Source organism: Cnephaeus nilssonii (assembly GCF_951640355.1).
Source record: "Cnephaeus nilssonii genome assembly, chromosome: 2".
Classification (NCBI taxonomy): Eukaryota; Metazoa; Chordata; class Mammalia; order Chiroptera; family Vespertilionidae; genus Cnephaeus; species Cnephaeus nilssonii.
Window position 1 is genome coordinate 15,768,257 of NC_137073.1, and position 20,007 is coordinate 15,788,263.

Genomic DNA, 20,007 nt, shown 5'->3' on the forward strand with positions numbered 1-20,007 from the left:
TGAGCTGTGTGCTTCAGTGGTGTTCCTGGTATCAGTTTTGTGTGCTCTCCTGTTGTAGTTGAGCTTTGGTTGCCATTGACATGTCAGTGGTGGGATTGACCCTAAGGTGGACTGGCTGTGACTATAGTGGGTGAGCTAGAGTATGGGGGTTAACTCCGTGGAGTGTTATTTACTGTACTGGGGCTCTGGTGCCTGTCGAGTCTACAGGTTGTGTGTGTCATTTATGGAGCTAATTTGTTGATGCTCTAGTATGATCTGAAGCCAGCCACCAGGTGTGTTGGTTCTGGGGCCTTTTGGGAGGGGCTCCAGTTCAGGCCCAGATCAGCCATTACCTGTGCCTGGTCTGCGGACAAGTGATGTGATCTACAAAGTGATCTATGTTTGGTAGTGCCTGTGCTGGACTTAGAAATGCTTGAGAGAGGCTCTGGTGCAGACCAAGGACTACTGCCACTAGTCCTGGGGCCACTTAGCCAGGGGTAGAGGTCATGCCCAGGCCAATTGCTGCTTGTTTGGAGTCTGTGGACCTTTTAGAGATTTGATGCAAGTCCACAGCATGGGCTGAGACTGGCAGCTTGTGAGGAACAGCCACTGAAAGAGGTTTGGGTTGGCGTGTGAGTTAAATAGGGTGAGTTTCAGGGAATCAACAGTGTGGGGTGAGTTTGATGGCAACTCAGATTTGGTATCAGCCTGTATCTGCTGGCTGTGTGCAGGGAGGGCTCAACAAAGGAAGAATGGGACTTGCAGCAGTTTAGTCCCAGAGAGAGCTGCTCCTCCCGCCGTCCTAAAGCCAGACAAGTCAGTTTCATCCATTCTCTCCCTGCAATTTTTTGAGTGTGTCCCTGAACTGGAGTCAGAGTGAGTGAGTATGTCAGCAAGTAAGTGTGTACACAGGCCCTTGAAGAGGAATACCTGGGACAACAGCAGCCCTCCATGTCACCCAGGCAGAATCTCCACTGATTTTCACAGCCAGATGTTTTGGAGAATCCTTTTCCTGGCACGGGTGCTATGGTCTGTGCCCAGGGTAGGGCTGGGACGCCTGGCTCCCAAGGGAGGACCTCCACAGCTGAGCTATCCCTCCCAATTCTTAATCACCACACGTGGGTGTGGGACCAGCCTGTTTCATGTCTTCGCCCTTCTACCAGTCTTGGTGAGGCTTCTTATTTATATCCTCAGTGGAACGAGTTTTGTTCAGCTACTCTTCAGATGGTTCCCAAGGGTGGCTGTATAATTTAGTTGTAATTTGATGTGGTTGTGGGAGAAGGCAAGCATGTAAAATAGGAAGTCCTATATACTTTAAAAGGGTGAATTGTATGGTTTGTGAATTATACAACAATAAAAAATGACCAGACACAGGGAAGAGTTCATCTTAAAGATACAAATGTTTAGTATCCAAAATATTTATAAAGAAATACTACAAATAAAAAAAGTTAAGTATCTAGACTCAAAAAGTAGGAAACAAAAAGTAGAAATTCACTTGGAAAAATTCAGCGCCTCAATAAATATTAATGAAATAAAACATTCGTTTCTGGCTCGAAGGACCAAAAAAGAAAAAAAAGAAAGAAAACACTGTAAAACTCCATTACATCTCTGTTAAATCAGCAAAAAATAAAAATAAAAATAAATCAAACATTGCTTTGGGCAGAAACATTTTTTAATCTTTCTGAAGGATTGTTTGGCCACTATAGCAAGTGTTATCAAATAGTTTATATTTTAGAACCATTTTAGGAATAACAGGAGAAAAATTAAGTGTATGGGGAGGTGGGGGAAAATATATACAAAGCTGGTTGTGAAAAGGTTATTACTAAGGGATAATTGGGAGTAACAAATGACCAACCATAGGGAACAGCTAACCAAGTAGGGCACGTGAACTGTGTCAGCATATAGATTATTCGCATAGAACAAAGCTCCATAAAGACAGCAACGCATGTGTTTTGTGGTCTGGTCATAACCATGGAGAACTGGAGTCCAATCTAGGCTCTAGTGTGAAGATGTGGAAAGAGGAGGTTCGGTAGGAAGAATTTGGAGTTTAATCTTGATTTGACCCTCCCTCCCTGCCCCCCCCCCCTACATCCCTTCTCTTTACATGTCTTTAAATGGGGGATGATAAAGGGACATCTGTGAACTAAAGCACCTAATATTCCCATAGATTTTCAGACAGAGATTGGGACAGAAAATTTGACACTTAGAATATATGTCAAATGTTTTTCCACCGCAGTAGCTCCATCTCTTTCATGGTGTTTAGTGGGGAAATGGTATCTCACAGCAATCAATCAAGTGACAGCAAATGGAATTATCAAATTTTCTAATCAATTTATCAGGCACAGCCAATACTCTTAAAAACCATAGTTCATGAATCCAGGCACAAAAAAATTTATAGCAAGGCACTTTGCTTATTTTTACCCCCCCTAGAATTCCCCAATCCTCAAGACAGGGGAGAATAAAATGAGGGGACATATCGTTGCCATGGGTACTGAGGGAACATGATGGTGGAATCTCTGTCTCAGGAACATCTTAGGGTATTAATCTATACAAGGGTTTATTAAGCCAGGCACTTTCTACTCTGAAAAAAACATGGCATGTCATCAGCATATGTGTTCTCTTCACCCTTGGTTTACCATTATTTGAGTACCATAAGCTCCTAGGGCACAAGGACTATTCTCTGATTTATTATATTTCCCAAAGCACCCAGAACCCAATATATGTTCAATAATAACTGGTGAGAGTATAAATTCAAGGTATAAGGCTGGGAGTTGGAAGAGAGATGCAAAGTGTAGGGTTTTCAGTGAGGCCCCTGGTCACCGACTGGACAGATGGTGAGAGGATCCATGTTCTTCCCTCCATCATGTGTCCCAGGGCTGAAGATAGCTTGAAGGGGCCCAGTGGAAGAGAAGCTGGTGAAGGTGTAGATGTGCGATTTGGCTGTCACATTGTAAAAGGTTATGTCTCCAGCCTTGTAGTCCAGGAAGATGCCCACACGCCTGGGGGGCTCCCTCATCCGCAGGCGGGTCGGGGGAAAGGTGGATGCCTGGTACTCATTTCGCTTCATCATCATCACCACCCAGTAGCCATTCTCTGGGGACAGAGTCATGTTCCCCTTTCTGCTTGTGGATGCCTTGCAGATGCCCAGGACCCACCCTGTCTTGTCTCCCACCTCCACTTCCCAGTAATGACGGCCAGAGAGGAAGCTCGGAGAGCCCAGGGCAAAAATGCAGCTATCAAATCTTTCTGGACTGTCAGGCATACGGATCCACTTGTTTCCAAGTCTAGCACTCTTCAGGTCATCAGAGATGATGAGGTTGGGGTGGGCAGTCTCTGCATCCAGAATCACATTAACTGCAGAGAGAATTAGAATACTTAGCTGGGAGTCAATGGGCAACATCCCCTCAGGTTCACCCCACCTCCAGGAAACATGGACAGGGATCCATCAGGCAAGGCCACTCGCCTTGATCTGGCACTTACCAGCATGTGCCTGAGCATCAATCAGTTCTGGAACTACAGAGAAAAAAGAGATGAGGGGGGAAAATCCTGAGCATTCCTCATTCAGAGGGCTAAATCTACCTGGATCCCCACAACAAGGAAAGACAAGAACCCATATGCTCAGGACCTGATTCCTCTGCTTGGATATAACCCCATTCCTCCCAGGCACCAGGGCTCCTCTGGTCTGATGAGTTGACCCAGGCAAAGGAGTTTCGCACAGAACCTGTGAGGGCCTGTCATGACCTTTCTCTTGCCTTTGTTACAGGTATTTTTTCTCACTCTCTTCTAAAGAATGCCCAGAAATCAACAGTACAAGGGAATATCACAATAACTCCTGCTCAGCACATACCACCACCACAGTACTTACCACTGAAGGTTTCCATTTCTGAACGCAGAGTTCCTAAAGGAGAAAGAAAACTAGAGTTCATTTCCCCAGCTAGGGACAGATCAGAAGGAGGCTGAAGGCAGAGTCAGAAGACTATGAGAGATGGAGAAGGGATGCCCGGGGGCTCTGGGCTACATGGGTCTCTGGGAGGAAGTGAGCGGGCACCTTCTATCTTCCCCCAAGCCCACCTACCTGAGAAATGCTTCATGCTCTTCTCCACAAATTCTGATTTCTGGTGGAGCAGGTGGATCTTCTCTTTCACCTCTAGAGGGGTAGCCCATGGCTCAGGGACAGTCACTGTCTTGGCTCTAGAGATAAAAGACTATTGTCCAGAGAGGGCTGGAACATGGAGTGGCCCAAGCTCCCATAAAATGGAGGGAGGTACAGCCACCACAGGGTACCCCCAGCCCAGCCTAGGCTTTGCAAAAAAAGTCCTCCCTGGACTTCAAGTTCTAAACATTGGTCCTCAACTTTGACCATGAATTTGCATCACCTGGGGAGGTTTTTTTTTAAATGTATTTTTATGTATTTCAGAGAGGAAGGGAGAGGGAGATAGAAACATCAATGATGAGAGAGAATCATTGATCAGCTGCCCACAACCTGGGCATATGCCCTGACCAGGAATCGAACCATACCTCCTGGTTCATATGCGGCACTCAACCAGAGCCAAGCTAGCTGGGCTCACCTGGGGAGTTTTTAAAAGCACTGATATTAAAACCACAATGAGTTTTAATAATGGCCTTAAAATCTTCTGATATTGAAATGCTCAGCCCAGAATTATCTATGTCAAATTAATTATACTTCCTCAGTAATTTTCTTTCTATTGAAATAAAATGATAATAAATGAGGAAAAAACACATATTACTGCACACCCATTAGTATGGCTGTTGTTAAGAAAAATATAGCCCTGGCCAGGTAGCTCAGTTGGTTAAAGTGTCATCTCAATATACTAAGGTTGTGGGTTTGATCCTTGGTCAGGGCATGTACAAAAATTAACCAAGGTATACATAAATAAGTGGAACAACAAATAAGTGTGCCTCTCTAAAATAAATTAATAAAAAAAAATTTAAAAAGAAAAAGAACAAGCCTTAGTAAGGATGTAGAGAGAATTGAACCCTTGTACATTGCTGGTGGGAATGTAAAATTGTGCAGACACTGTGGGAAATATTATGGTGGTTCCTTAAGAAAACTAAACATAGAATTACTACATGATAGAGAAATTCCATATCTGGGATATACCCAAAAGAATTGAAAGCAGACACTCAAACAGATAGATCTATATCAATATTCATAGCAGCATTACACACAATAGCCAAAAGGTGGAAGCAGTCTAAGTGTCCATTGATGGAAGACTGGATAAACAAAATATGGTATATACATACAATGGAATATTATTCAGCCTTAAAAAAGGAATGAAATTCTGACGCCTGCTATAGCATGAAGACATTATGCTAAAGGAAATAAGCCAAACAAAAAAGTACAAATATTTTTTGATTCCACTTATATGAAGTAGTTAGAGTAGTCAAATTCACAGAGACAGAAAGTAGAGTGTTGAGTGCGAGGGGCAGGGGTTGGGAGGAATGAGTTGTTTAATGATATGGAATTTCCATTTGGGAAGATGAAAAAGTTCTGGAGATGGATGGTGGTAATGGTTACATAATAATGTGAATGTACTTAATGCCACTGAACATACATTTAAAAATGATTAAAATGGTAAATTTCATGTTATGTATATTTTACCACCAAAAAAAAAAAAAAAGACTTCAAACATTGATTCCTGGGTTACACTCCTGAAGATTCAGCTTTAATTCACCAGCCATAGCCTGGATGTCAGGATTTTGTAAAGCTCAGGGGGTGATTGTAACTTCCAGCCTCCTCCCTTCCTTTCCGTCCCCTGCCTGCAGGGCTTAGCAGCTCCACTCCAGGAAAGTGCTTCCCCCCTGAGGCTACAAGCACTCTGCAGGAACAGTTTTCTTGAGGTGAATTACATAGGACACAATCTATTAGGGAGGTTTCTTAGGAGGCCACCAACAGCACGGCAGGCTGTATTCATTCTTTCCAGTCCTCAACCCCATTTTCTTCCTCCTGATCACACTCCTGGTTTTGCTACACAAATCCAGAAAGGCCTTAGGTAGCAGCAGGAAATGGGAGCAGCCCAGGAAGGAGTCCCAGACCCAGGGCTGGGAACATCTCCCCTCTAGGACTGCCTTCCCAGATGCTTCCTGCAGGACACCCAGGGGATCACCAGGGGAGCTCTCGGTACCTGTGCAGGGTTACTCCGATGTCCTAGGAGACAAAAGAGGGAAGCTCTCCATTACCAATCTCCTAGGGGCTGCACTAACTACTGGCCTCTCTTCCTGAGCCCCATACATCAGCAAACCTGGGGCACCTCTCCCAATTTTAATTCTAATTCCCCAAGGTGGCAGCCCAGCTGTGGCCTGCAACAGAACTGCACCCAAGTCCTGATGATCTCTTCTGGGAGATGCCAGGAGATCCCCTCGTTCTGGGCCACTCTGGGCTCCTAAGAGCTCACAAAAGGGATCTGGGCACAAGAGGCATCGTGGGTCACCAAGACCAAGTCCCACCCTTGGGCCCAAGGACCTCACCCCCTGGCTGGGGCAGAGCTGATGTCTGTGTTAGGAGCCCATGTCATCTTACTGGGCACAATGGGCAGGGCAAGGCCAGGTCCAGCCACACTCACCTGCATAAGCTCCCATTCCGGCTGGCACTGCTTGGTCTCCAGCTCCTCAATCAGCTCGTTGAGAAGGGCAATGTCCCTGGACACTTGGGTGTCATATGTCTCCCTGACCTGGACAATGGTCTGTGCCAGCTTCTCCAGCCAGGCCACAAAGAGCCGCTCTTGCTGCTCCAGAAACCGGCACAACTGCTCCATCTGGTGCCTGACTCTCTGCTTCTGGATTTCCGTTTGTTTCTGGAAACGGGACAGGAAGGTAAAGGGGTCTGTGCAGTAAGGTGGATGTGTGTGCCCAGGGAATCCCCAGAAGCCCACCTCCTGGAGATGGATATGAGGCAGGCTTTCTTAGAGGCCTGCGTTCCAGAGAAGGAGGAAAATGGACCAGAACCTTTCCACAACAGACTGAGGGTGGAAGGGACTGGCTCTTGGAAAATGCCCTAAAACCTGTTGTTATGGGTTAAATTGTGTTCCCTCTAAAATTCATGTTAAATTTATAACCCCAGTACATGAGAATATGATCTTATTTGGAAATAGGGTTTTTGCAGATGCAATTAGTTAAGATGTGGTAATACTGGAGTGGGGTAGGCCACTGGAGTGGGGAAATTTGGGCATAGACACGAACATAAGGAGAACACCATGTGAAGAGACAGGGAAAAGACGGACATCTACAACTTGAGGAGAGAGGCCTGGAACATGTCCTTCCCTCATGGCCCTCAGAAGGAACCAACCCTGCCAAGACCTTGATTTCTGACTTCTAGCTTCCAGAACTGCAAGATAATAAGTTTCTGTGGTTTAAGCCACCCAGTTGGTGGTATTTTATTACAGCAGCCACAGGACACAGATATCTGATGTCACCTTCTCCCTTGAAAGCTAGTGTGAGGATGGCATATACTTGGAGTCATAAATGGATAAGATTATGACCACCAAGCTCTCCAGAAGGGAAACCTCTCCAATCCCTGCTCCCCTGCCCCAAGTGCTGGCATGCAGAAGGTTCTCAATATGGCTCTGAATAGGGTAGTTAGTCCATTTATTTGAATGTAAGTGAATTTGACGTCCACTACCATTGTACACTGGTCAACCATTAGTTCTCTCACCCTGTTTCTCATCCTCACTAGGAAGCTTCTGTGGAGAGGTGCAGTGGCTAGAGCACCTTTTCCTTCCTCCCAGGAGGGTGAGGGCCTTTTGGATCCACTTAAGAAGTCTCATCATTTTGGGCTCAAAGGACAGGACTAAATTTCCTCACCCAAGGATATTTTTCCCATTGAGAGTGGAGGGGAGGAAGGAAGGCGGGGGAAACAGAGAGAGAAACATCGATCGGTCACCTCCTGCACGTGCCCCAACTGGGGCCTGGGATTGAGCCTGCAAACAAGGTACGTGCCCTTGACCCTTCAGTGTGTGGGCCAACGCTCTAACCACTTGGCAACACTGGCCAGGGCCACTGTGAATTTCTTAAGTGAAAGCTAGACCCTCTTGTCTCCCTGGTTTCCCCGAGCAGCTCAGGTTCCTGACTCATCCTTCTCAGGGGACATCCCTGACCTCCACAAGTTCTAAGCCTCCTGGGGTTATAGGAAAGGATTTTTATTTTACTACAATTTAGGAGTTTCCCAAAAGTCAGGCACCTGGGCCAATGTCACCTTCCTCCCATTCTTTTTTATCTTTGCCTGTTTCCCACTGCAATGTGATGGGTCCCAAAAGAAATTTGGAACCCAGAAAGGGAGATAGGATCCAGCCAACAAAAATGCATGAGATAAATCGAAGCTCCTTGGGGTAGGTGCCTTCACTTGCAGGTAAAATGGAAGCAATTTACACATCCAAGAGGCTGGACACCAGCTCCACAGAGGAAGGGCAATAATTTGTGGCATTGCAAAAACCGCGGTTTTAAAGAAAATGTGTACTTTAAGCACTTGAATTTTAAAAATCAATACGGTTTTTGTAAAAAAATAAAATGGACAACAATGCTAAAAGCAATAGAAGTGTTCAAAGTTGAAAAGTCTCTCCTCCCTTTTCCTCAATCCCATCCCTCAGCCACAGTCACTGGCATTAGTTTCTCTAAACCATTTTGTGGTGAGTGTGAGCAAGTGTGACAGGGTCCTCAGAGATGCCCCACCCTCCGAGCTCTGTAGGCACGAGCTCATCCTTGGACACCCGGAACTACCATCACCATCCCCCCCCCCCCCCCCCCCCCGAAGCCAAGAGCAGATAATTCTAAATATTCTAAATATATGATCAGCTCTGCTTCCCTGTGAACCTGAATAGAACCTTGCGGACCCCTGTTTACTCTGTCCCTCCCTCCTGCAGGGGTGAACCTGAGGAAGGACTGGCCACAGAACACCGTTTGCCTTACCAGGTAGTTTGCAGTGTTCTTATCCCCTTCAGATCTCTGCTCTTCTCCAGAGCTTCTCAACGCCTTCAGATGCTCCAGCTGCTTCTGAATTTGCTCCTGGACAAAGAGCATTTGTTGAAGCCTAAACTTGGCTCCAGCTATGTTTAGTTGGTGCCAACTCTAGAGGGGAAAATCTGCTTTAGGGAATAAAGCTGAGGGTGCTGCAGCCAAAAGCAAAGGGAGGGATGCCCAGGAAAGAGAAAGAAGGAATCCATCACGCTAAGGGAAGAGAGCCAAGAGGAAGAGAACTTCTAACGACCTGTGAGCACCTGCATTTAACCATACCTGAAGCGAGGCCCTTGGACCTCTCAGCTACATGCACTGCTAAATTTTTTCTTTGCTGTCCTGGTTTGTCCTGGTTTATATTGTGTTTTTGCCATTTACAGCTCAAGAGTGGCAGCTAATGCACCAACCTCCTAGTGTCATTGGGAAAGGAGGCAAGCCCCCACATGACCAAGTGCTCAGCAGGGAAGGGCCCCGGGCAGGCAGCCCTACCTTGTATTCTAGGGCAGCTTCCTCAATGGGGCGCACCCGGTGGCCTCGGTGCTCCTGACTCAGGCTGCAGATGAGGCAAATAGGCTCCCTGTGGTCCTCGCAGAAGAGCAGCTGGACCTGCTTCCTGTGACGCGTACATTGCGGCAGGGGCGTGGGGCTCAGGCTGGCCGTCGGTGAGCCCTCTTGCTGCTCGGTGCCTCCAGAGCTCTTCCCTGGGAGCGAGACCTGACACCTGAGGCAGTTGGGCAAGCAGCCATCTGAGGCCTTGGGATCCTTAGAAGCAACGGAGCAGCTGTAGGAATCATGCACACAAGTGCTACCAACCCGATCTCCTTTCTGGGCCCGGCAGAGGGGACACACAGCTTCATCCTGCGGCCTCCCTGGGAACATAGCAGTGGAAAAATCCCCTGAGTGGTAACCCCAAGATGTTACGAAGGGGTGATGCAAGAGCACAGCAGAGAAAGAGCCCACACCTGGGACTCGTGAGTTCTCCATTGAACTGTGGCCACTTCCTAGCTTGTCCCCCTCCGATTCCTCTCCAGCAAGGCAGCAGACAAGTCCCTGGGACTGAGAGTTAAGGGCTAGATCTCATGACAGTCCTGAGACCTGGAATTCTTGGGGACTTATCCTAAAGAAAGGCCTTTTGCTGTAAATCCTATGCCTTCCTCCCACACATACACTGATCAACCTGGGGTCCATAAAGCCCTTGGAATTCTAAAGCACTTCAGAGTGTGTAAAAACTAACAAATTTGATACAATTTGTGAAGATGTGCATATATAGATTTTTTTTCAGGATTTACAGCCTCCAAAAGATTCTCAAAGGGTTGGGGACCTTAGGGGACAAGCAGGGGTCCAGTGACTACAGTGGGGGATAAAAGGAGGTCTGTGGAGGTCACCATTCCTAAGGATCCCAGGTCTTCTGGATTCTGGGGTCCTTTCTTACCTGAAGACGGAGGGACTTCTGGATTTGAAAGCTCACTGTCTACTGCCTCCCCCAAGGTCTTAGGGGTCTCTGGACGCTCAATTCTATTTTTCTCCAAAAGTGCTGTGTATTCTGGATGCTCCCCGGTCGTCTCCTTTCCATCCAACAGTACATTGGAAAGTGTATTCCCCAATGTTCCGCTTCCCATAATCACAGAATGTTCTGGATTTCTGGAGCCTTTCTCCAGAGCCATAGTAGCCCCTACATCCAGAGTGGCCACTTTGCTGGGGGCAGCTGCTGAGTCCAGATTCTCACTTCTCACTTTCTCTTGAGGCAGAAGAGTTTCTAGATTGGAGAGAGCTCTCTCTCTGGAAGAAAGGGTAAGTTCAAGACTTCTGGGCCGATTCTTTTTTGAAGGTGCACATGCTTCAGATGCCTTGCATTCTTTCCTTCCCAGGGACCCAGCATATGACCCACTGGAGAGTCCTTGGAGCCTCCCTGCAGAGCTGGCATTCCTGCGTAGCCTGACACTGGGATCACTGCCCTTCTCCCCTTGCAGCTTGGCGGGGAATGGACTTCTCCTGGAAAACAGGGTCACACCCCTGGCCCCTGTCTTGCCCTGCACATCCAGGCCCTCTGAGCCCTTCTGATCTCTCCGTTTGCCCTGAGGCTTCTTCTGGGGCCCCTTCCCAGCCTCGGGCTGGCTGGCTGCTCCATCACCACTTTGCTGCTGTCTGTCCCCTTCCAGGCCATCTGGTATCTTCAGGCTCTTGGGCTTATTCTCCCCGGAGGAACAAGACATTGCGGGACAGTCAGTGCCACTTTCTTGTCTCAGATATTCTGAAAAGACAAGGAGATGCAAAGGCATGAAAATGTCAGGTGCTTAGGGCCCAGGGCTGGAGGGAAAGAAGAGAGAATCCCCTCAGAAATTAGAGAAGTTCAGAACATCAGTAGCAGTAAATTACCATGAAATAAGAACATACTACTTGCTATATATTTTTCAAATAGTGCTTTCAAATATTTTAGGCAGGAGAATTTGTTTCCAATATAAGAATTCCAAAACAGAACTCTTCATACATAAATAAAATCCTAGTTTATTGGTATAAATTTGTGTGTGATTCTAAAATCAATCAGTAAAGAATTCCCTTATAAGATCAATCAATAAAGAATTAACAGGTGGAAATTAGACTTTTGATGATGAGCGCACTCTATATAGTGTATACAGTTATCAAATTATAATGTATACAAGAAATTTATATTATCAACCAATGTTACTTTAATAAAAAACACAAACAAAACTCTCCAGGAAAACAAAACTCAATTATAACAGTAAGCAAGGGAAAGAATAGAAGTATTCAGAATGGCAAAATAGTGGTAATCATTGAAGGGTGATGGGTACAAAGAGACTTCATCTTAGTATCCTCTACTCCTGGGAGTTTGAAAATCCATATTTAAAGGTTTTAAAGAAAACCTTCCATACAGAAGGGAACAGCAGGATGTGTACCTGTAGATGTTGACATCAGATAGAGCAGAAAAAGAAAATCTCTCCTGAAGATTTGTAAACACTACTCTCTTTTATGCTTCAGCCCGAATTCACATTATTCATGCCGGAAAAACCTCAAGAGAGTAATTTCATTTGAAGAGGATCCTAGGTGGCATTGCCCCCAGACAGTTAGGGTGAGTAGAATTTCCATATTGCTGCTTGATGTATTGGAAAGTTAAGAGAATAAGTCCTGAGTTCCCATTTTACCATATGAGAAGATGGGTGTTAACTGAACCTATGTGGTAATGATTTCACAATATATGTAAATGAAACATTATGCTGTATGCCTTAAACTTGTATGTACTATATGTTGATTATTTCTCAATAGAACCAGAAAACAATCATTAAGGTGTTCGGCACAACATTTTGAAATCAGGTTATGAAGGACAGTTAAAACTTCAAGAAGTAATTTATTCCTGTTTTTCCTTTGGTTTCATGAAGTGAAAAAAATCACAACTCACACAGATTAAGTGTAAATGATAATTTTAAAAAACAACACACAGCTTGCCTGGAAATTTCAGGATACTGTTTAATAAAACAAATGACAGGAAAGGCTTAATTCCAAGATTTACATAAAAAGGAGTTCAAGTACAGCATGAACTATCACACTGGTGGCCTTTAGTATTTTAAAATTTGGTTACTGATACATTTTAATATGAATTTGTTAGTCTTTTTAACTACAAATTTAATAAAATTTGAATCAAATATTTGCTAATATCCTAAGAATCCCTGAAATATCACCCTCGGTTATAATTTGAAAACCACTACTCTAATAATGAAATGAAGATACCCTGTAATTAGCACCTTAATATTTGGTTTGAGGAAGCTCTTATTGAAATTACTTCAAAGTTGTTTAAGACACTTTGCTGTTGGCTTTGTAGGAAAACATAAGTTATCAAAACTGACTTAAGAACTGGTGAGAAATCCTGAAAATGCTGATAACCAGATTTTAGAACATGAAAAAGTAATTTAAAAATTCCATTCATCAAATAATTCTGGATTCAGATTACAGTTGATTTAGTTCTGTCACTCTTTCAAAGAGCAGATAATTTTTGTTATTTAAGCTGTTCTACCACATAGAAATACATGAAAATAATTTCTAATGTATTCTTAAAGTGTAGAAATAGAAGAAAAATTCAAACACCAAAGAATATTTTTTTAATGATCATGTGTTAGGCACCCTCCAAAATCTTTAAAAAGTCTTTAATAGCAGAAATCAAATAGGCCACATTATATCACAATATAACAAAATTGGAAAGTACAGCAAAAGACAGAAGAAGCAGAAGGAGAAGGAAGGAAAAGAGGAAAGAAAAGATGAAAGGAAGAGGAGAGAGAGGAGAGAAAGAGGGAGAAAAAGAAAGGGAGGAAGGAAGATAGGGAAGGAAGAAAGGAAGGAAAAGAAAAAGAAAATCCTCTTGAACAATTTTTAAATGCCTTTGTAAAACATATTGAAAAAGAACTCAATTGCAGGGGGAAAAGGGTAGGTAGAGGTGAAAGAAGAAATAGTGAGAATAATTGGTGATGGAATTTGTTGGTTTGTTTGTCTAAAAAAGAAAGACTCAAGCCTTGGCCAGGTAGCTCAGTAGGTTAGAGTGTCATCCCCATATGCCAAGGTTATGGGCTCAATCCCCATTCAGGGCACATGCAAGAAACAACCAATGAATGCATAAATAAGTAAGACAACGAATCTATATTTCTCTCTCTCTCTAAAATCAATCAATACAAAATTATTAAAAAATCAAAACTGAAATTATGTGGGTAACAATAAAAAGATTACCTATCAACCCTGTTGAAGATGGGTACTAAGATGAAGTCTCTTTGTACCCATCTCTATCCCAGAGACTTGTCTGTGCATACGTGTTAATTACAAATAACATGAGGAATTCCCTGGGAACAGTCATCTAGCTCCTGCCTCTCCTGATCCTTCCCTGAGTCGGAATCTCAGCTGCCTACTCCCGCCACTGCTCTTTTAAAGCCACTGGGAACCTTAGCTTTATTAATCCAGCTACAAAGACCAGAGCAGGGAGAAAGACTTGCTTGGCCAATGTCACTAACATCTTGATAGACCGGGACTCCTAGTCCCCAAGTCAGAGTGCACTGGTCCAAACACATGCTCATTCTTGCACCTTCCACCCCACCTCATGAACAGCCGGCAGAGCGGGGGACGTGGGGGCCTGCTTACCTGGGTCAACAGCCCTGCGGAGCTCCTCTGCCAGGAGGTGCTGGTTCATGGCCCTCAGGACCTGCAGGGTCAGCTGCACAGCACACTTCTCCCCGTAGTGGCTGAGCAGAAGGGTGGCCAGCTTCACGGGCCTGGCTGTCGGGAGCAGGCCTCGGGGTATCCGTTGTTGCTCCTTCTCCAGGCTGGTGTTTTGCAGCTTGAACTTGAATTTCTCAAAGTCGTAGGGCACCAGCTCCTCCAGGGAGTGCAATAGATAGTCACTAGGGGTCTTGGCCATGGTGTTGACCAGGAGAAGCCAGAGCCAGCTGTCTGGCTTCTGGGAGGAGAAAAGGCCCTCTGTCACTTACCAAGGAGCGAGAAGAGGCAGCTTGTGAAATAACGGAAAAGGCACAGGAAATGCTTTGTGGTGGGAACTGAGGCTAGGAGAGTCATTGCTGGTTTTGTGTTCCCTTTGTCGCAGATTCAGAGGCTTTTCCAGCTGGGAGGGCTCAATGCCTTGCCACACATGTGGTCCTCCAGTGCCCCAGCTCTCACCTCCAAGGATGGGTTGTAGAGAGGTGGGTAAGTCTGTGAGAGAGGGTCTGGGATTGGATTCCAGCCTGTTGATCCTTCAGCAGGCACTCAGTTGCTTCCCTCTCTCTTACTTCCAAGATTCAGGGCTGGGGTGTGGGAACCAGAGTCCCTGGTTCCATGCTGGAGAGGACCATGATGAGGGTCAACCCCTCTGGCCACTGTTCTCCAGACTCTTGGGGTTTTATTGACCCTCCAAAGCCAATGGTGAGAATAGGGAGCAGCAAATACAGCCCTGCAAGGTTTGTGGTTCCCTGCCTATATATTGACCACCTTTGCACACTAGCACATGGAAAACCACTGCGTTGTTTTCAATGGATGCTGTGCAATTCATGGAATAGCTTCACCACAGTTTACTAAGCCAGTACATGGTGATAGTCATTTAAGTTGCCTGGCTGAACAAACAGGTGTGTGTGTGACCAGCCTGAGATCAAGGCTTCAATGAGTTCTGGTTTGTATTTTACAGAGCATTCAGTGCTTTTGGCTTAACAGCTGATTACATTCTCTGGATCCTGCCGAAACTGCTTTGCCTCAGTGGATAGAGTGTCGGCCTGCGGACTGAAGGGTCCCGGGCTCGATTCCGGTCAAGGGCATGTACATTGGTTGCAGACACATCCCCTGTGGGGGGTGTGCAGGAGGCAGCTGATCCATGTTTCTCTCTCATGGATGTTTCTGGCTCTCTGTCCCTCTCCCTTCCTCTCTGTAAAAAATCAATAAAATATATATTTTTTTAAAAAAATAAATTCTCTGGATCCTGCTGAGAAAATAATCCCAACCCAACATTTTTCCTAAAAAATGGATGAACCCAAATGCACTGTGTAAATGTCAGAGTGTGAAATTCTCAGGTTGGGCCAGAAGGGTGTTGACTGGGGTGTTTCTAGGACCAGTACAAGAAACGCAGCTGCCTCCCACCGCCGACGCAAAACTGATGAAATTGTGCAATGACTGCAGTGCCCTTGGGTCTCTGACCCTGTCCTGACTGGCCAGGAAACGCCTCTAAGCGGAGACTAACGCACCTAGGACAACTGGATAGGAAGCGGGGCTTTCCAGTCGGCAGCAGGCTCTTTTGCAATTGTAGTGACACCTTCTGCAATGGGCCATTCTGAGGAAAGGACTTCTTGAAAAATGATGTTTTGACGCCACTAAGGCTCACAAAGCTTCCATTTATTTCAGGTTCCAGTTAGTTTTTAAAATGAAGAAATATGAAAATAGGATTACAGCTCTTGGGATGCATTTTAAACCTTTTCCTTGAGTACATACTATCTCTAATAAATTTACTGTGCTTTGCCAAATCTTTCTGTCATGCTCTTAAATCCTTTCTTGTTCTGGGACAAGAATCTGGTTTGGGTTGAGGCCTTTGGCCTTCCTGTGTGCCAACCGGGGATCACCATCAAGACTACTTTCTTTTTTAAAAATATATATAGCCGAAACCGGTTTGGCTCAGTGGATAGAGCGTCGGCCTGCAGACTGAAAGGTCCCAGGTTCGATTCCGGTCAAGGGCATGTACCTTGGTTGCGGGCACATCCCCAGTAGGGGGTGTACAAGAGGCAGCTGATCGATGTTTCTCTCTCATCGATGTTTCTCTCTATCCCTCTCTCTTCCTCTCTGTAAAAAATCAATAAAATATAAATAAATAAATAAATAAATAAATAAAATACATATATATTTTTTATTGATTTTAGAGAGGAAGGGAGAGGGAGAGAGAGATAGAAACATCAATGATGAGAAACGTTGACTGGCCGCCTCATGCATGCCCCACACACGGGATCAAGCCCACAACCCGGGCATGTGCTTTGATGGGGAATCAAACATGACCTCCTGGTTCATAGGTCGACGTTCAACCACTGAGCCAACATGGCCGGGCAAGACTACTTTCTAATATCAGGTAAACATAACTAGACTGTATTTACCTGCGTGATAGTCTGAGGGCCACCTTTTTACTTAAATCCTTGTCATCCATCTGGAGCATTCTCCTGCCTGCCACACTTGCCAGGTAGCAACTATAACAATTTAAATGACTATCACCATGTACCGGCTTAGTAAATTGTGGTGAATCTATTCCATGAATTGCACAGCATCCATTAAAACAATGCAGTGGTTTCCCATGTGCTAGTGTGCAAAGGTGGTCAATATATATTAAAAGAGCATGTTTACAGTACAATCTGACAGTATAATCCCATGTGTATAAATAATAGAAAAAGATTCTAAAAATGTAAATATCTCAAGGAAGACTCAAGAAATAACATGGCACCGGGTGAGGCCGCGTCCCTGGGTCCGGGTGAAGCTGGATCCCGGGTCCGGGTGAGGCCGTGCAGCCCTGGATCCGGGTGAGGCTGGGTCCTGGGTCCGGGTGAGGCCGCGCCCCTGGGTCCGGGAGAGGCCACACGCCCCTGGGTCCGGGTGAGGCCGTGCGCCCCTGGGTCCGGGAGAGGCCACGCGCCCCGGGGTCCAGGTGAGGCCACGTGCCCCTGGGTCCGGGTGAGGCCACGCACCCCTGGGTCCGGGTGAAGCTGGATCCCGGGTCCCGGTGAGGCCGCGCCCCTGGGTCCGGGAGAGGCCACACGCCCCTGGGTCCGGATGAGGCTGGATCCCGGGACCGGGTGAGGCCGCACACACCTGGGTCTGGGTGAGGCCACGTGCCCCGGGGCCTAGGTGATGCTGGGTCCCGGGTCCGGGTGAGGCCGCGTGCCCCTGAGTCCTGGTGAAGCCGCGCCCCTGCGTCCGGGCGAGACCAAACCAGAGGGAGTCGGACCTGCATTACCACCATTTGTCCACCATCCAGAGCTGAAAAGTCAGTGCCGACATGTACTCATAAGGAACTGGTGGACATTGAAATTGGGTCTCAAAAGAACTGTTGGTCCAGAAAGAAACTTACTACAGACTGATTCATTTGCCTGTCAGCATAACTATTATTGCTCGTCTCACATTCGGTTCTTATAAGTATATTTCTAGTAACACATGATCTCACTCATCTAGGGGAAATGATGAACAACATAGACTGATGAACAACAACAGAACCAGAAACAAGGAGGCATCGATCGGACTGTCGGGCCTCAGAGGGAGGGTAGGAGAGGGTGGGAGTAGGGGGGAGAGATCAACCAAGGGACTTGTGTGCATGCATACGAGCCTAACCAATGGTTAAGGACAACAGGGGGGTGGAGGCATCCGTGGGGAGGGGTGGGGGATGGGAATGGGGGATGAGGACAAATATGTGACACCTTAATCAATAAAGAAATTAAAAAAAAAAAAGAAATAACATGGCAACCTCTAGAGAGCAGAATTGGGGGTAGAGGTTGTGCTTTTCCCTCTTATGTCCTCTATATATTTTTGTGTTTTTCAATTAATATTTAAACATTTTATGGCACATGAAACATAATCTGTGAATACATTTTCAGTGTAAAATAATAAGGCAAGACAGAAAATACAGCAAGAATGTTAGAATACTAGTAAGACTTTCATGTTTTACTCACTATTATTATAACAAAAACTTAAACAAAAGCTAATTGCCTGGCCGGTGTTGCTCAGTGGTTGAGCATCAACCTACGAACCAGGAGGTCAGGGTTTGGTTCCCGGTCAGGGAACATGCTTGGGTTGTGGGCTCTTATGCTGTTGCTCAAATTAATGTCTAGATCAGTGGTTCTCAACTTTGGTTGCACATTAGAAATATCTGAGGATCTTTGGAAAATCCCGATGCCAAGACCAAATATATCAGAATCTCTAGCCCAGCCTGCATGGCTCAGTGGTTGAGCGTTGACCTATGAACCAGAAGGTCAGGGTTCGATTCCAGGTCAGGGTACATGCCCGGGTTGTGGGCTCCATCCCCAGTAGGGGGCGTGCGGGAGGCAGCCGATCAATAATTCTCTCTCATCATTGATATTTCTATCTATCCCTCTCCCTTCCTCTCTGAAATCAATTTGTTTAAATATATTTTATTGATTTTTTACAGAGAGGAAGGGAGAAGGATAGAGAACTAGAAACATCGATGAGAGAGAAACATCGATCAGCTGCCTCCTGCACACCCCCTACTGGGGATGTGCCTGCAACCAAGGTACATGCCCTTGACCGGAATCGAACCTGGGACCCTTCAGTCCGCAGGCCGATGCTCTATCCATTGAGCCAAACCAGTTTTGGCTGAAATCAATTTTTAAAAATATATTTTTTTAAAAAAAGAATCTCTAGGGTGTGGAACCTACATGCTATTTTGTGTCCCCTCAAAATTCATATGTTGAAATACTAATGCCTCATGTGTTGGTATTAGGAGGTGGAGCCTTTGGGAATTGGTTTGTCATTGGTTTCTCATGAATGGTATTAATCTTCTTATAAGAGACCCCATAGAGCTCCCTAGCCCCTTCCACTATGTGAGGGAGAACGTAGAGACTGGCAGTCTGCATTGTGTAAGAGGGCACTCACCTAACCACACTGGCACTCTGATCTTGGCATTCCAATAACCAATACTGTGAAAAACAAATACCTGCTGTTTATAAGGTACCCAGGCTGTGGTATGTTGTTATAGCAGGCCTAATAGACTAAGACACTAGTCATCAGAACTGTTTGTTTTTTTGTTAATCCTCACCTGAGAATATTTTTTCCATTGACTTAGGAAGGAGGGAAAGAGAGGGAGGGAGGGAGGGAGGGAGGGAGGGAGGGAGGGAGGGAGGGAGGGAGGGAGGGAGGGAGGGACAGAAAGAGAGAGAAATGTTGATGTGAAAGAGACACACCATTGGTTGCCTCCTGAATGTGCCCCTATTGGGCCAGGAATTGAACTTACAACGCTTTGGTGCATGGGCTGATGTTCTGACCACTGAGCAACATCAGCCAGGGCTAAGCATCAAAACTTTTTAAAGCTCCAAAGGTGATTGCAATATGCACAAAGCTGAGAACCAATGGTTCAGGGGTGGGGAATAATCTGGCTCTTGGGCTGCATAAGATCCTTGAAATCATTTGGTCTGGCCCTGCCAATTAATGTTTGACCAAATATAGCAGGCCACTTTTTAAGTTGATAATTTTGTATGCTCCTTGAATGATGTTATAAATATATAAATGGCCTTTGGCAGAAAAAATTTCCCTGCCCCTGGAGATTGTGAGTAAACTGTTCTAGCACCAGTTCTCATTTTAGGGAGAAAAATCTCCATCTCAGTTGTTAAAACGCTCAGGTTTGGGGGCTGGTTAAACTGACTATAAGTGCTAAGGAGAGGCCAAGAGGTGCCCACCTCCCCTCCCCGCCCCCCTCCGCCCCTGCCACAATTGCACATCTTTATAGGGGGGGGACTTGAAGAGAAAGAAAGCAGAGTCAGGTCAGGAGGCTGAAGATTAAGCGTTAGTTGATTCTGAGATTATTCAGCCCAGATCACTAGG

General features: G+C 45.7%; 1 protein-coding gene across 1 annotated transcript; it reads right to left on the reverse strand.

Annotated features, from left to right (window-relative positions):
* Positions 1-208: 208 nt before the first annotated feature.
* On the reverse strand, positions 209-14,596 carry MEFV (MEFV innate immunity regulator, pyrin). Its single transcript, XM_079781777.1, has 10 exons — positions 14,083-14,596; positions 10,379-11,197; positions 9,436-9,815; positions 8,902-8,997; positions 6,564-6,794; positions 6,126-6,148; positions 4,055-4,170; positions 3,845-3,877; positions 3,460-3,492; positions 209-3,333 (listed from the first exon to the last, which is right to left on the reverse strand). The coding sequence occupies exons 1-10, from the start codon at positions 14,357-14,359 to the stop codon at positions 2,780-2,782; spliced, it is 2,562 nt and encodes an 853-aa protein (XP_079637903.1). The 5' UTR covers positions 14,360-14,596; the 3' UTR covers positions 209-2,779.
* Between the last annotated feature and the right edge of the window lie 5,411 nt (positions 14,597-20,007).

Bases quoted from the DNA above. Each gene is read 5' to 3' on its own strand.
- MEFV (XM_079781777.1), bottom strand. From the start codon at position 14,359: ATGGCCAAGACCCCTAGTGACTATCTATTGCACTCCCTGGAGGAGCTG. The intron at 11,198-14,082 runs GTAAGCAGGCCC...TTGTCTTTTCAG, and splicing joins CCGCAGGGCTGTTGACCCAG to AATATCTGAGACAAGAAAGT. The intron at 8,998-9,435 runs GTAGGGCTGCCT...CTCTTTGTCCAG, and splicing joins AAGCTGCCCTAGAATACAAG to GAGCAAATTCAGAAGCAGCT.